The sequence below is a fragment of the Tupaia chinensis genome, unplaced genomic scaffold, assembly GCF_000334495.1.
Source record: "Tupaia chinensis unplaced genomic scaffold, TupChi_1.0 Scaffold138365_1, whole genome shotgun sequence".
Lineage (NCBI taxonomy): Eukaryota > Metazoa > Chordata > Mammalia > Scandentia > Tupaiidae > Tupaia > Tupaia belangeri.
Window position 1 is genome coordinate 54,626 of NW_006198262.1, and position 17,282 is coordinate 71,907.

At 48.0% G+C, this 17,282-nt stretch overlaps 1 protein-coding gene across 3 annotated transcripts in view; it reads right to left on the minus strand.

The window, feature by feature from the left end:
- Window positions 1–17,282, minus strand: part of MORN1 (MORN repeat containing 1) — an 80,634-nt gene that overhangs the window by 38,777 nt on the left and 24,575 nt on the right. For 2 of the 3 annotated variants that reach the window (XM_006161166.3, XM_006161167.3), the window contains exons 9-10: window positions 6,532–6,655; window positions 5,436–5,608 (exon numbers count right to left, since the gene is read on the minus strand). In XM_006161166.3, coding sequence (XP_006161228.1) covers window positions 5,436–5,608; window positions 6,532–6,655 — 297 coding nt within the window. Of the gene's footprint in view, window positions 1–4,504; window positions 5,061–5,435; window positions 5,609–6,531; window positions 6,656–17,282 lie in introns of those variants that run through there. The other variant, XM_006161168.3, reaches the window with a different exon arrangement.

Here is a 17,282-nt window from a genome sequence, read left to right on the forward strand (position 1 = left end):
GTGCGGAGCTTGGGCCGCGGGGGCAGGGCTGCTCCCACTCGCTGGGAAGGTGTTCCACCTACCCCTGGCTGTCGGCACACGAGCCTCAGGAACACGTTGAAACATCGATAATTGCTTTAAAATGTAAGCCAACGCCTGCTCTGCTTCAATTTTAGGTCTGAGTCATGCACGGTGCTTGTCTCCAAGGCGGACTCAGAGCCCTCCTCTCCTCCCTCCTCTCCTCCACTGCCCGCCCCCCCACCCCACCTCCTGGCCCTGCTCTGGCTGCTTCTGAGAATGGAAACCCCTAACTGCTCAGAGTGTGTAAGAACATTCTGTTGGACGAACGTGTGCTCTTCTAGTGTGTGCTCGCACAGCAGGCAGTACACCCCCACTGTCGGGCAGGCCAGGGCCCAGCCCACTACACCATGCCTGCACCCAGCACAATCCCAGGAACCAATGTCGCTAGTAAAGCCAGCCAGGCCTCAGTGGGGTGTCACGTGAGTACAGATCTCTGGGGACACCTCATTATCCTGCCTTAATGGCGCTGTGCCCCAGACTGCGAGATCCTCTTAGCACGGCGAGCTCTCCCACACTTCCCGTTGGTCTAACAGAACCAGCATGTTCACCACCAGCCCCAGGTCGTAATTGCAAAATTGGCAAACCTATTAATCACAGCTTTATGGTCCTGTGGCACTTGAGGGTGAGATTGCAGAGCATCGTGGGGGTCACAGACAGGGCAACCCTCACGCACTTCCTTAAAGATGCAGCGCGAAGGTGCAGCTGCTGGCTCCCCAGGTTCACCTGTAGAGGCAGCTGGAGGCCCAGAGCCTTGCCCTCTGTCCCTGCCCTGACGTTCGGCGTTCATCTGTGCACCCGGCGGGGGCCCAGCAGGTGTATGATGACGACAGGGTTTCTACTTGGCAAAGACTGGTTAAACTGCAGTACTCACTCTCTCTTCTTGTGGTAACAGAACCTGGTCCTTGCCAACACACTGCACCTTTTGTCTCTGTGTGGCCTGTGTGGTCATGTAGCCAATTTATGTGCAATGAGGTGTGGGTGGCAGTGGGTGTGGCACCTCCAGGAAGCTTATATAGAGAGGAAGGGCTCTTTTTCTCACCCCTGTGCTTCTGCCTTCCTGCTAGCTGGAACAGGGGCATGATGGCTAGAGCTTGTGCAGCCAACTGGGACCATGAGGTGGAACATTAAGATGACAGAGTAGCAGATTAGGAAGTAAAAAACAAACAAATAAACAAACCTGGAGTCTCTGGTGACTGGGGAGGAACCTCCTGCCCCCTGTGAGCTTTTACATGAGTGAAAAGTAAACAGATGGAGTAGAAGCCGCGTCGTGCTGTTTGTTAAAGCAGCCACACCTCATCCCAAGGGCACGCAGGGCCCAGGATGAAAACAAACGCAGCGTGCACTTGTGTGTGTGGTGCCGGGTCTGGCTCAGCAGGCCAAAGAGGAGTGACCAGGGGAAACCGAGAGAACTGTCCTGGCTGATGGCTGTGCTGCAGTTGTGGCATTTGGCCATGGGTGGGTGCTTACAGCGCGTGTGACTGGGTGAGAGGGACTCCTGGACTTGAGAGAGTCTGTCCGGGGTGCACAGGACTCGGTTTGCCCCACTCAGGAGTCACCATAAATAGCTTTAACAGAGACCATCACCTGAGCACTTTTCTGGCCTTAATCTTTTTTTTTTTTTTTTTTTTTTTTTTTAGATTTTTGCCATAGGGCATGGGTACTCGCCAGGGAAATGGCCAGTTTGAGGGAAAATGAGAAATCAGCCCCCAGGGGGGATGTCATACCACCCTTCTCCTCTCTGTACATGTGGGGACTGCTTCAGAATACCATATTTTCTGCTTTCTTTCAGGATAACAGATTAAAAAACTGGCTCCAGCATCCTGCTCCGGCGTTTGCAGGGTCCTGCTCAGTACAAGGGGCTCACTGCGGCTGAGCACACACCTACCCTGTCAGTTCCTCCGCAGGTCAGTGGAAGCATGGTGGGCTGGGCCTCCCCTCTCTCCTGCTGACTGAGGGAGGGCACAGCCTGGGTAATGCCTGGCAGGCCAAGGTAGACAGGGCTGGGTCCCTGACACACAGGCACAAAGCAACTGCTGTTTATTCTTTTTTCTAATATATTTATTAGATTTTATTTATTATTATTATTATTTTTTAATCTGACCAGAGAGAGACACACACAGAGAGAGAAAGGGGGAAAGTGAGAAAGCAAGCCACCAGGTTCAGGACTCGAACCGTGGCCAGCCACGTGGGAGTACAGCACCTCTGCTCCGGCGTTTGCAGGGTCCTGCTCAGTACAAGGGGCTCACTGCGGCTGAGCACACACCTACCCTGTCAGTTCCTCCGCAGGTCAGTGGAAGCATGGTGGGCTGGGCCTCCCCTCTCTCCTGCTGACTGAGGGAGGGCACAGCCTGGGTAATGCCTGGCAGGCCAAGGTAGACAGGGCTGGGTCCCTGACACACAGGCACAAAGCAACTGCTGTTTATTCTTTTTTCTAATATATTTATTAGATTTTATTTATTATTATTATTATTTTTTAATCTGACCAGAGAGAGACACACACAGAGAGAGAAAGGGGGAAAGTGAGAAAGCAAGCCACCAGGTTCAGGACTCGAACCGTGGCCAGCCACGTGGGAGTCCAGCACCTCAACCACCATGCCACCCACTGGCCCCTGCTTTTTCTAAACTGTTATGTATGATTTCAGCTTTCTCTTACGGATGAACGCCACCCTAACCAGGACGGGACTGAAGTTTCTCAGCGGCATCGTTTACTTTTTGCCGAATGCCTGAGGAAGACAGACGACCTGTTTGAAGGCTTGAAGGCTGGGTGGGAGCATGGACCAGAGACTGAGGTGATGGGAGGGGACTTCTGCCTGGCACTCTGCTGCTCCCCACACAGGACAGGACAATCCCCCAATGTCCTTGAGTGCTCTGAAGGGATAGACTTTCGGTAGGAGGTGGCAACGGCAAGAAAACATTCACGAACAGAAGGGACTAACAATTCAATCAGATCATGGCTGGGAGACAGTAAGTCTGATCGATCTGTCTGAAATGGGGTCTGAAAAGATAGACTAAAAGAGAGAGCAGAGAGGAGAGGGAGCCCTCACTGGTCACTGAGCAGTGACCCACACCTCGGCCCCGACCCTCAGTGTCCACTCCAGGCTGGTGCCTGTGACATTCCTGCCACAGACCGATCTCCCACACAACCTGCAGCAACCCGGGACACTTACTTAAACTCAGAAGCGTTTTTGAGGTGCACAACCTAATCCTTGGTCCTGGGAGGATCCACTTGGAGATCTAGCTGATGACTCTCTGTTGTTATGGTAACCACCACCACCGCCACCACTGAGGAACCCGGAGACAAGCTGGTGATGCCAGCAGGACTGTGCCATCGGAGAGCCACGCTGCTCAAAGGTGCCAGATTCCAGGTGTTTAGGGTCCAAGCCCAGTATTTACTACAAAAAGAGAAGCCCTTTCCTCTGCGTTTCTTCGAAGGCCATTTCTTTTTCACCTGGAGCATCTGCAGATGGTCATGGCAACTGGAAACAAGTTGGAGTGTGGTGCCCACGAGTGAGCCGCTGCCAGGCAGGTCCCCTGAGTGGGGTGTGGGACAGACACTTAGGGACCCTGTGTCCAGTGGGGCCATGCTGCTGGCAGGAGGTGCTCACGTCGCAACGACAATCAAAATGCAGTCTCGGCCGTGGAGTCTGCCCCATGGGAGGGTGTTAAGCGAGTCTTGCATTCCCGGGGCCTGGTTTCAATCGAGACCTCGTTACTTGGCTCTGAAAATCTCTCCAAGTGAAAGGCGTGGCGCCGAGTGGGTATTTTTACAGAGAAATATGAGAAGCATTCTGCCGATGCGGTATAAAATTGCTTCTATAAACTGAGGTGAAGGCAGACAAAGGGGGAATGTAGCCAGGCCCCCTGTGGTCCGGCCGGACCTGAGGTACCTTCAGGCTTGACCAGCTTGGCTTCCCTGCACAAGGTGCCCGGGGTCCTCCTGCCCCCTTGGCCTTGGAGCCCCCCGAAAAGGAAAGAACTGGGGGCCCTCTTCCCCCCCCTTCCTCCTGCACAAGACGGCACTTCATATTCTTTTGTATGAAAAATAATTCATGAGCATGGTTTTTGCTGCCTTTCTTACGAATGTTATTTGGAGAAATCCTCATTTTATCAGAGAAAAGGTCCCCTCTCCTGCAAAGGCAGACCCACAGCCCTATTTGCTCTGTGATCGGGAGACCTGCAGTCGGTGCCCTGTCACCCCCGGCAGTGCCCAGGGTTCAGTGAGGGATAGGGGACGCCAGCTGTCAGCCCAGCCCAGGGGCTGCAGAAGGGTGCAGTTTCCACACCCAAAGTGCATGACCTTGCCCAGCAGGGCTTATTGAGCTTTCTGGCTCTTCTCCACAGGTCTAGAAGGATGGGGGATGCAGGGCTTCGGCAGGACCTATCCCAGGGGCATGGCCCCTCTCTCACCCTCCAGAGCAGTGCTCAGTTTGGTCCTTAACACAAATGGCCATCAAGGTTTTCCCCTCTTCCTGCATTAAGATGCAAAACATGTATTTACAACGTATCGAGTTATATGGGAGGATTTACTATCTCCGAGCACAATAAACTCCAGCGATTAAACTCTGATTCAACTCCAGAGCTTCAGCACCAGGCTGCCATGAACAATTCCAGGCTAATCTGTGGTTAAAGCCAAGCTTCACAGTCTACCAAACAGTTCTCACTTGTCTGAGCCTAGCAGCGGGCGGAGGGGAGGGCTTTGCCTGGGCACCTAAGCCACACCTCCATGCAGAAACACCAGCCAATCACACACAGACGTGGGACCAGTTGGAAAATTTGGCCAACACATGGGCCCAGTCAGGGCCACGGCTTTCCATAGACACGGTGGCTTGGGTGGTGGGATCGAAGGCAGCAGAAGTGATCAGGCATCATGTCTATGCTGACCATAGGCCTCCCAGCCTTGGTGGGTTTGCTGCTCCCCAGGCTTGGCCCTTGGACTGACAGACCCAGAAACGCAGCCCTGAGAGGATCCACTGGGGGCTGGGCCCCTGCCATGCTCGCTGCTGATGAACAAGATGGCCAGAGAGGCTGAGAGCAGTGGATGTGTGGCCTCAACCCACCCGGGCTCATTCCCCTGCGTAGGGTTTTTCCCGTACAAACACAGGTTGGGGCCATCCCTGTAGCTCTGATAGCTCCCACCTGCCTTTTAACATGATGCCATGGTGACCAGCCCAGCAGAGGGGGTCCTGCTTGCCCTCCCCCAGAGGCCTGCCCAGGCCTCAGCCCACTCCCCAGACTTCCTGTCTTTGCCAGGCCTGCTGCCCGGAGCTCTCAGGGGACCACTTATTTTCTTCGTGGCAGGTCTGGGCCCTTATTCTCTCATGCACCCATGACTGCTGTTGCCTCCCCTCACTGACCGGCCTGTTAACTCTACTCACCAGGCAGGCTGCAAGGGGTGTCTCTCTGGCCTTGGAAGGTGCTGGAATCCAGAGCTGGCTCCAGGCTTCCCTCGGGGCACGGCGAGTCAGCTGCAGCACGTCTGACAGTCGCTCTGGGCTCCTGCCTCCCAGATGTGGGGCTGGACAAGGGATAGGTGATGCACTCGAACCCACTATGGAAGACAGCAGCGTGAGTTTGACTGCTCATCCCCAACACCACACTGAGGGCTGGAGGGGAGCAGGACGGTCCAGGGCTGACCCAGGGGCTGCCTCAGAAGCCGAGAGGGGCCACAGAAGTATCAGATACTGAACTCTGAGCGAGCCATCCCTTGGAACAAACATTGAAGATTTCACTTGTCATAACCAGTCTTCAGGGGAAAAGGAAAAGGGAACGAATATGATCTCAATGAACTCAACGCTAACCCAACAGGTAGAAGCTTAACTTGAAAAGCATTTTTAAGGACCCTTAACTTCCTTCGCACATAATTAGCGAGAAATGGGAAGCTGATCTGTGCTCAGGCCTGGAGTATTTTCCCACAAAAGCTGCAAGTGAGCCCTGGGGATTAAGAGGGGATTAAGATGGGGCAGAAGACCCTGAGAGAGACCACCACGGACCTCGGACAGGTCTCTCAGCTCTGGGCATGGGCAAGCTTTATCATGACTGATCTGAAGAACAACTAGATGAAGATTAATGTACCGAGAGGAGACACACACTTCTTACTCCTGAATCCATGACATAATTTTTGAACATGATGAGGAAGGAGGGGATGGGAGGGAGAGCCAGTCAGGTCATCCCTGTCCCTGCTGCCCGACTCTCCATCCCAGCATTCCGTCTGGCTCCCCCTTTCCTCCTTGACCCTTGTCAACTGGCATTGCTTTTGTTTCTGTCTTCCCCATCGCTGGTCCAGGCAGCTCATGTCCAGCTGGTCACCGCTGTGTCCTGGCTTGTGGGGAGTGTGAGGGCAACGGGAGCAAGGGAGAGATGAGGGGAGTGCTCTGGGTAGAGAGGGCATTTTGGCTGATTCCTCCTCAAGTCTGGGGAGAGACCTCATGCCCCCACCCCACCCAGGGCACCTCTGGTGTCACCCCTACTCACAATGGGGTTGGGGTGGGCGCCACTCGGTTATCTTCATCCACTTTGAAAAAGCTGATCTTGGAGTAGGCTGGGAGCTGCACATATCTGACTCCTGCTGAGATCTTCAGAACCCGGCCGCTCTCACCTTTTAGAAGGGAAGAAAAGCAGGAAGCAAGCCCCTTAGACTGCAAGGAACTGCAGACGTGGCTTGGGTCTTACCTAGACCTGCCTAGGGGCAGGGGGCTCAGCGTGGGGGGTATTTGTGATGCGTTGTTCAGTTGTGGCCAGGACTTGGTGAGGGCCCACCTCATCCTCCTTTTGTCTCTCTAGTCTCTGCCTCTCTCCTCCTGGCCATGGACTCCTGATGCTGCCTACGCTCACCCTGACACGTCTGCCCCCCTCACCTCAAGTTCTATACCCTAAATCTCCAGTTCTGGGCCTCAGGGCACCCAGGCTCCATCTTTGCACTGGCCTGTCACCCGCACTCTCTGGATAGACTCCCCTTGCAGACCAGCCTCAGTGGGCTCACTTGCCATATACCCCAGTCCCAGGCAGGCCAGGTTGTGGGGGGCAGCACCCACAGTGAGCAGGTTCTGGGGCTCTCTCAGAGCCCTCATCCTGGCAGACACTGTTGATCCAGGGGTGGGATGGGCTCTGTCCCACACTGGGCACATGGCTGGCATACAGCTGGTGCCCACTAAAGGTGTGCTGAGAGGATGTACAGATGTCTTTAGAATCAGCTGTTCCAAGGCTATCTACCACTCCAGGCCCTGGGGCCCCTCGGGCTGCAGGCAGCTCCTGGAGGAGGACAATGCTCAAGGAGAGGTTACCACTGTCCCTTGGAGTCACTCAGCACTGGTGTGCTGGGCCCTGCTGGGGTAGGCGGAGGTGGTGGAGGCCTGGCAGAAAAGAATGATAAGCCATATGGGGGAAGTGGCCTGGGGATTGTGGGTGGAGGCAGGATGGCTGATGGAGAGGGCAAGGAGGATGACCAGCCCTGAGCTCCCGGAGCTGATGCTGGGCTTTGGGTCAGGCTTCTGGACTTACAGAGAAATTGGACAGTCACTGGGTTTCTGAATACTTAGCACAAAGAAGCAGGCCAGCAAGAACCACTGACCAGTATTTCTGTCTAAGCTTCGTGGTCTGCCCCTCCATGTCACTTTCAAAAAGGAGACATGTTGGCAAACACTGGAAGTAACTTTGATTTGAAAGAAAAGATACCAAATGTACTATTAAAAACCAATGCAGTCTGACCAACTTCTATATGAAGGTATTAATAGAATAACTGGGGCCAGCAGGTGGCAAGGTTATGCCGCTGGACTCTCACATGGTAGACTGCAGTTTGAGTCCTGGACCATGGCTTGAAAATCATGCCAGGCATACGTGTGTGTGTGCCGAAGACTCCAGGAGAAGAATGGAGGAGAAGGGACTGTGGTGTGGCCGTACTCCCTCGGGGGTGATTTCTCACCCTCCCTCTTACTGTCTCTGTCTCTCTCTCTCGCCAGAAGCACATGCGCCCTATGGCAAAAACCTCTAAAAAAAAAAAATAGAATAACTGTGACTGATTTACCCTCTACTTGAAACAACCAAAAATGAAAACAAAATGTAATAAATGTGATGAGTTTCAAGATCCTGGATATCAGGTAACCAAAGACAGTGACCTTTGACAGATGGAAAACAAATGGCGTGGACTCTACTACTGCCTAGGCTACTGCTCTGAGAGAATGTGTAGAACTGGGTGCAAGAGGACTGAGGCAGAGCTCAGAAAATCTCTCAGTGAGAAAAAGAGCGGTGGGTGAGCCGGTGGCATGGCGGTTAAGGTGGCTAGATTCCACATGGCTAACTATGTGGTTCAAGTCCCAGATCTGGTGGCTTGAGAAACATGCTGGGCACACATACATGAGTACCCAAAATCCTGGAAGGAGGAGAGATGGAGGAGAAGGGGTTGCAGCATGGCCATCTTCCATGCGTGGCTGGGGGTCGGAGGCGGGGAGAGGCTCTCTCACTTTCCCTCTCTCTCTTTTTCTGTCTGTTTCTCTCTGGTATAGGCACACGATCTCTAGTAAAATTTTAGAGAGAGAGAGGAAAGCTGAGAATCTGAGGGAAGAGACACACAGTGGGGTTTGAGAGTTCAAAGGACACAAGAGTAAAGCTGAGAGGGCTGCATAGAAAGGGGACCCTAGAGGTCTGCAGCGACCCCCAGAGGATTTAGCAAAGCTTCCATCAGCACGTGCACGCTGGGACAGTTCACGAGAGCCTGGGAAGAATCACCTGGGAGAATGTCAGGGGTCAGGGGTCAGGGGTCAGGGCCTGGGGCCCGTGCAGGACCCGGTAGTGCTTGTTCCCACCAGCCAGGCAGGGAAAGCTCTGAAGTCACAGGCACCTGGGCAGCGTTCTCAGAAGGGTCTTGCCTCAGTAAAGAGAAGTAACTGGTATTAGATGGAACTCTCCTCCAGATTCTGTCTAATAAATCATAAAAACAAGATCCAGAAAGATCAAACTGTCTCCAAGTAACTTAACTGTGCCCCACGACAAAACTCAAGAATATTTATAGGAATTCCAAAATATCCAGCGCCCAGCAAGGTAAAACTTACAATATCTGGCCTCCAATCAAAGATTACTAGGCATGCAAAGAATGCAGGAAAATGTGGTCCATAATGAGGAATAAAATCAGTCGATTGAGACCAATCCAGACTGGACGCAGATGTTAAAATTAGCAGTAAAGGATATTTAAAAAGTTGTTCTAACTGTTGTCCATGTATTCAAAAGTCAAGTAGAGACTCGAAGATATAAAAAAGAGCAAAGTTGAATTCCTAGAGATGAAAACTACAATACATAAACTAAAAGGTACATTGGCTATGACCCACGACAGACTGAACATTGCAGAAGATGTAAAGCCATCCAAAATGAGACAGTGAGAGAAGAAAAGAAGAAAAAAAGAAAAAAAGAAAAAGGAAAGAAAAAAAGAAGGAAGGAAGACAAACCAATGAATAGTGGGACAACATGGGAGAGGCTATGTCAGAGAAATTATCGAAAGAAATAATGGCTAAAAAATCCCCAAATTTGATAAAAACTATAAACCCAAAGATGTGAGACACTCAGTGACTCCTCGAACATAAGAACTACAAAGAAAATGACACTATATCACATAATCAAGTTGCTCAAACTTGATAAAGACAAAAGCAACCAAAGGAAAGGACAGGTTTGTACAGAGAAACAAAATAAGGATGACAGATTTTTTTTTTTTTTGGAGAGGTTTTTGCTATAGGGCGTGCGCACTCGCCAGAAAGACAGAGAGAGAGAGAGACAGAAAGCGAGAAATCACCCCCCATGCCACAATCCTTTCTCCTGTGTTCTCCTCTCAGAATCTTGGGCACACACGCACACGTGCCTGTCATGAGTTTAAGCCACTGGGTCTGGGACTCGAACCATGGTTGACTACATGGGAGTCCAGTGACATAGCCATTGTGCTGACTGCTGGTCCCATTTTTTTTTTTTTTTTTTAAAGAGAGAGTTTTGCTATTGGGCATGTGTGCTTGCTAGGGAGACAAAGAGTCAGAGAAATAGGAAGTGAGAAATCACAATTCAGGGGGGATGGCCATGCCGCAGTCCCTTCTCCATTTTCCTCTCAGGATTTTGGGCACACACACACACACATATGCACGCCTAGCGTGAGAGTCAAGCGTCTGGATCTGGGACTTGAACCTTAGTTGACCATATTGGAAGCCAGCAATATAACCATTATACCATCTGCTGGTCCTGACAGCAGATTTCTTACCAGAAACAATGCAAACAATAATATAGTTGGGGTGGGGAGGTGCAGGTGGTGTAGTGATTAAGGCACTGGACTTGACATGGCTGGCTGTGGTTCGAATCCTAGGCCTGGCAGCTCCTCACTTTCTCCCTCTCTGTCTCTCTGGTGACCATACAAACCCTATAGCAAAAATCTCTCTCTAAAAAAAAAAGACAGTGGAGCAACATCATTTAAATACTGAAGAATAAAAATGGTGTTCTTATCTGGGGAAAATAATCATTGAAATGAAAGTAAGATCAAGATGTTTCTGTATTTGGAGAAGGTGCTAGACTCCCACATGGCTGACCTCAGTTCAAGTCCCAGACCTGACAGTTTGAAACTGATGCTGGGTCCTTGTGCATGCCCAAAATCCCGAGAAGAGAATGGAGAAGGGATTGCAGCGTGGCCATCCCTCCTGGCAGGTGATTTCTCACTTTCCGTGTCTCTGTCTCTCTGGCAAGTTGGGTGTGGTGACACCTGCCCTACGGCAAAAACCAGTGGAGGCTGGAGGATTGCGGCATTGAGTCCACCATCACTCTCTTTCTGTCTCTCTGGCGAGTGAACATGCCCTCAAAGCAAATCTCTCTCTCTAAAAAAAAAAAAAAGAGAGAGAGAGAGAGTGAGGGAGGGAGGGGGAGAGAGAGAGAGGGAGAGAAAGAAATCAATGAATCAAAGCTCATTAAAGAAAAAATAGCTAACTTGAATAGCTTTATATATGAAGAATTCCAAAAAAGTTGCAGTAAAATGGAATTAAGGTATGAGTTTATGTTGGTGCAAAAATTTTTGAAATCCATGTATAGTTGTTATTATTATTATTAAGTTTACAGAGGGCATGTGTGCCCACCAGAGAGAGAAGTTGAGGATAGAAAGCATCCCCCAGTGGGGCATAGTCATGCCACAATCCCTTCTCCATTTCTCCAGCCTGTCTGGGATTGGGGGTATGTACACAGACTCACACAGACACACACACACACACACACACACACACACACACACACACACACACGGCATGTTTTTCAAGCCACTGAGGCCAAAATTTGAACTGACCCTGGTCAGTCATGTAGGATCCAGCTTTCCTTAACCACCAGGTTATAGGGCCAGCCCTAGTTGTTTTTTTTTTTTTTTTTTAAAGAGATGTTTGCTGTAGGGTACACACACTCACCGGAGAGACAGAGAGATAGAAAGTGAGAAATCACTCCTCCAGGGGGGATGGCCACAATGCATCTCTTCTTCACTTCCTCTTAGGACTTTGGGCACACATGCACATGTGCCCAGTGTGAGTTTCAAGCCACCAGGTCTGGGACTCAAACCACAGTTAGCCATGTAGGAGTCCAGCAATGTAACCATTATGCCATCTGCTGGTCCCTAGCCCTAGCTTTTTTATAATACACATTTTCCATAAACATTAGGAAGACCTTTCATGCCTATTAAAGAATTGACTTAGTAGCTAAAATCTTCCCATTGAGAAGACCCACAGACCCAGATGGGTTTTGTATTGAATTTTACTAAACACTAAGGAAAAAAAAAACAATGTAAACTTTTCTAGAAAATTGAAGATCAGGGAATTTTTCCCTACTCATTCTATATGGTCAGTATTACTTTCATACCAAAACCAGACAAAGACATTGTAAGAAAAGAAAATTGAGACCAGTATCATGAACAGAAATGCAAAAATTATAAGCAAAAGTTTAGCTCATTGATTGCCAAGAAAACTCAATGGAGGAAAGAATCGTCTTTTTTTTTTTTTTGGCTATAGGGCACATGTGCTGCTAGAGAGAGAGAGACAGAGAAGGAGAGAAATATGGAAAGTGAGAAATACCCCCAGGGGGATGGCCATGTCACTATCCCTTCTCCTCTGTTCTGTCCTTGGGATTTTGGATGCGCAGACACACACACTTGTGTTTTTCCAAGAGGCTGGGTTTGGGACCTGAACTGCAATGTCGGTCATGTGGGATCCAGCCATTTTAATCTCCACACCACCTGCTGGTCCAAGAATAGCCCTTTTTTTTTTTTAAGAATTATTTTATTTCAGGACCAGCAGTTGGCATAATGGCTATGTCGCTGGATTCCCATGTAGTCGATTGCAGTTTGAGTCCTGGACCTGGTGGCTTAAACTCATGCTGGGTGCGTGTGCATGTGTGCCCAAGATCTCGAGAGGAGAACGGAGGAGAAGGGTTTGGGGCATGGCCATCCTCCCTGGGGGTGATTTCTTGCTTTCTGTCTCTCTGTCTCTCTCTGTCTTTCTGGTGAGTGCGCGTGCCCTATAGCCAAAAAACTAGAATTATTTTCTTTCATTTATTACCATCATTATTATTTGTTTTAATTTGACCAGAGAGAGAGAAAGGGAAAGTAGAAAAGCAAGTCTCCAGATCCAGAACTTGGACTGCAGTTGGTCATGTGGGAGTCCAGTGCCTTAACCACCATGCCACCTGCTGGCCCCAAGAACAGCCTTTTTAAGAAATGGTGCTCAGATACGTGGATATCCACATTCAAAAGAATATAGTTGAGGGACCAGCGGATAGTGTAATGGCTATACTAGTCACTGGACTCCCATGTAGTTGACTACAGTTCGAGTCTCAGACCCAGTGGCTTAATCTCACGCCGGGCACGTGTGTGTGCATGCTCAAGATCCCAAGAGGAGAGTGGAGGAGAAGGTATTGTGGCATGGCCATCTCCCCTGGGGAGTGATTTCTCACTGTCTGTCTCTCTGTCTCTCTCTGTCTTTCTGGTAAGCGCATGTGCCCTATAGCAAAAATCCTCTCAACAAAAAGATAAATAAAAAGAATGTAGTCGAATCCCTTTTTATATACCATATGAATATTAACTCCAAATAGGTTATATTTCTTTTCTTTTTTTTTTTTTTTAATATTTGGAGAGGTTTTTGCTATAGAGCACGTGCGCTCGCCAGACAGAAAGAGACAGAGAGACAGAAAGCGAGAAATCACCCCCCAGGGGGGTTGGCCAGGCTGCATTCTCCTCTCAGGATCGTGGGCACGCACGCACATGCGCCCAGCGTGAGTTTAAGCCACCGGGTACGGGACTCAAATTGCAGTCGACTACATGGAAGTCCAGCAACATAGTCATTACGCTAACTGCTGGTTCCACCAAATAAGTTATATTTCTAATGTGAGACTTACATAAAATTTTTAGAAGAAAACATAAGGGTAAATCTTTATGATTCTGGCTTAGGCAAAGTCTTCTTAGATTATGGCACCAAAAGCATAAGACACAGGAATATAAATTGGGTTTCATCAAAATCTGAAAGTTTTGTGTTTCAAAGGACACCATCAAGGAACTGCCAGATGCCTATAGTTTAGGACAAAATATTTGCAAGTCAGATATCTGACAATGGATTTATATTTAAGGAATTCTTAATAATTCATAACAAAAAGATAAGTAACCTAATTTTTTAAATGGGCAAAAGATTTAAATAGACATTTCACCAAAGAGACATACAAATGACTAATAAGCACGTGAAAAGATGTTTGATATATTAGCCTTTAGAGAAATGCAAATTGCAACCACAGTAAGGTACTACTTTACACTCACAGGAAGGCTATGTCAAAAAGACAGAAAATACTAAGTGCTGACAACTTAGTATCTAGAACAACTGGTACCCTCATTGACTTTTGGTGGTTTAGTGCAACTGAAAGGAAAAAGAAAACACAAATTCAGACTGAAAGAAAAAGTTTATATTTATTTTGGATAGTATGATTTTATATAAATACATACAATCATATTGTGTATATATAATCCTATTGTGTGTGTATATATAAAGTCATATATATATATATGAGATATATATATATATATATGAGATATATATATCATATTGTCCAAATATGATGGACATATACAAATATGTAAGTTATATACGTGTGTATATGTATATATGTATGTGTGTATGCATGTATGTGTATGCATGTTTGTGTGTGTATAAATATATATATTTATTTATTTACACACACATACGTATGTATATAAAACTTCAGGAATGCTCAGGAGAAAACAGCAGAACTGGGACCAGATAGTGGTGCACCAATAAAACGCAATGCTCTGTGAGGCTGACCCACGTGGGAAGACTCCCACTCAAGGTCGGAGACCTCTCTGAACATTTTAGGCACATGTACGAGTGTGCCCACAATCCTGAAAGGAGGGAGAAATGGAGGAGAAGGGGTTGTGGTGCAACCACGCCCATCAGGGGTGCTTTCTCTCTTTTGTGCACGCTCGCTCTCTGGCAAGTGCACTCACTCTCTGGCAAAATTAGACACACACACATACACACACAAACCAGATAAGCCGCAGACTGAAAGAAAACATTCACAAAGATATATCTAACACAGGGTGGGTACCCAGAATACATAAAGAACTCTTTTTTCTGGTCCCCAGAGGTTACGTGTGCTTGCCAGAGTGTGGGGTGGGAGAGAGCAAGCATCCCTCACTGGGGAGTGGTCACTCCATCAGGATTTTGGCCTTGCATGCACACATGCCCAGTGTATTTTCTAGCTGCTGGGCCAACATTCAAACAGCGTTCAATCCTGTGGGATCCAGTTCCTTTTGCACAGCTCTTAACTGCTGTATTACAGGGCCATCCCTAAGAACTCCTAAAAACTCGAAAGTAAGGGGACTAATAGATGGTGTAATGGTTACGTAGCTGGACTCCCACATAGTAGACAGCAGTTTGAGTCCTGGACCAGGCAGCTTAAACCTCATGCCAGGAACATATGTATATGTGCTCAAAATCCCAAGAGGAGAATGGAGGAGAAGGGATTACAGTGTGGCCATCCCCCCGGGAGGTGATTTCTTGCTTTCTGTCTCTCTGTCTCTCCAGCAAGTGCACATGCCCTATAGTAAAAATTTCTCTTTAAAAAAATTCAAAAGTAAGATGTCAACCAATTTCTTTCTTTCTTTTTTCTTTTTTTCTTTTCTGAGAGGTTTTTGCTATAGAGTGCGTGTGCTCACCACAAAGACAGAGAGAGACAGAGAGACAGAAAGCGAGAAATCGTCCCCCAGGGGAATGGCCATGATGCAATTCCTTCCCTCTTTTCTCCTCTCAGGATCTTGGGCACACACGCACGCGCGCCCGGCGTGAGTTTAAGCCACCAGGTCCGGGACTTGAACTGTGGTTGGCTACATGGGAGTCCAGCAACATAGCCATTACACTAATTGCTGGTCCCATATGTCAACCCAATTTTTAAAAATATTTGAGCAGACATTTCTCCAAAGAAGATACACAGATGGCAAATAAGCACATGAAAAGCTGACCAACAGCATGAGTCTTTAGGAAAATGCAAATCAAAACTATAAGGAGAAACTACTTCACACTCACAGGAGGGCTACTAACAAAAAGACAGAGAACACCAAGTGCAGGTGAGGATGTGGAGAACAGAACCCTCATGCATTCCTGGTGGTATTGTAAAATGGTGCAGCCATTCTGGAAAACAGTTTGGAAATTTCTTTAAAAGTTTAAGCACAAGTCTACCATGTGTTCTAGCAATTCCACCTACAAGTATATACCCAAGAGAAATGAAACATATGTTTACATAAAAACTTGTACACAAATGTTCATTGTTGCACTATTCATGATAGCTAACGGTACAAACAACTCAATGTCCATCTACTGATGAATGGGTAAATATTGTAGAACTTGACTTCTGATAAAATAGCATAGTATTCCAGGACCAGCAATTAGCGTAATGGCTATGTCACTGGACTCCACGTAGTAGACCACAGTTTGAGTTCCAGACCCGTGGCTTAAACTCATGTCGGGCGCGTGTATGTGCGTGCCCAAGATCCCGAGAGGAGAGTGGAGGAGAAGGGATTGCAGCATGGCCATCCCCCCTGGGGGGTGATTTCTCGCTTTCTGTCTCTCTATCTCTCTCTGTCTGGCGAGTGCATGCGCCCTATAGCAAAAACCTCTCCAAAAAAAAAAAAAAGCACAGTATTCCTCTGTAAAAAGGAAAGCACTAATACACATTGCAACACAGATGACCTCAAAAGCATTATACAAGTGAAAGTGAGCAAAAGACCACACATTATATGGTTCAATTTACATGAGACCTCCAGAAAAGGTGTATCTAAGAGAGCCTAGTGACTGCCAGAGGTTAAGGGTAAGGATAAGGCTGTAGCAGGGGTGAGGGCTTTTTCTGGGGTGATGGAAGTGTTTCGAATGTGTATGGTGTGGTGATGGCTGCCCAAATCATTGAGGGGCTTGTAGGTGGTGTGGTGGTTAAGGGTGCTGGACTTCCACATGGCTGACTGTGGTTCGAGTCCTGGACCTGGTGGCTTGCTTTCTTCCTTTGCCTCTCTCTCTTTCACACACTCTGTCCCTCTCTGGTTAAATTAAAATAAATAAACAAAGTTAAATAAAATGGTTCTAAAAGAAAGATTCTTAATTTAAAAAATAAATAAATAAAATAAAAATCATTTAATCACTCAATACAGATGAATTTTATGGTATGTAAATGATAGCTCAATAAAGTTGTTAAAATAAATCATTGTGACTAAATGTAGTTGATATATGCTACCCATCATGGCTTCCTAATTAAAGCTTCTTGAGCAAAGGTGAATTTATGTACATTGAGAATCTTGAGCATGTCCACTGCCTTGACCAGAACTTATGCAGCACCCAGTGCACTTCGTGGAAAGGGCTTTGCTAAGTCAGTCCAGACATCCCTTTGCATCATGGCGGGGGAATAGATGACCTAACAAAGGAATGTGTAGGGCCAGCCAGGGGCATAGTGGTTAAGGTAGCTGGATCACGCAGGGCCAACTATGCATTCGCGTCCTGGACCTAGCAGCTTCTCCAAGAGGAGAATGGAGGAGAAGAGATTGCAGCATGGCTATCGCCCCCAGTGGGTGTTTTCTTCCTTTCCCTCTCTCTGTCTGTCCCTCTGGCAAGTGCAGGCACCCTATAGCAAATTAACAAAAAAAAAAAAAAAAAAAAAGGAATCTGGAAAACTGTTCTTCCTTTGTTATT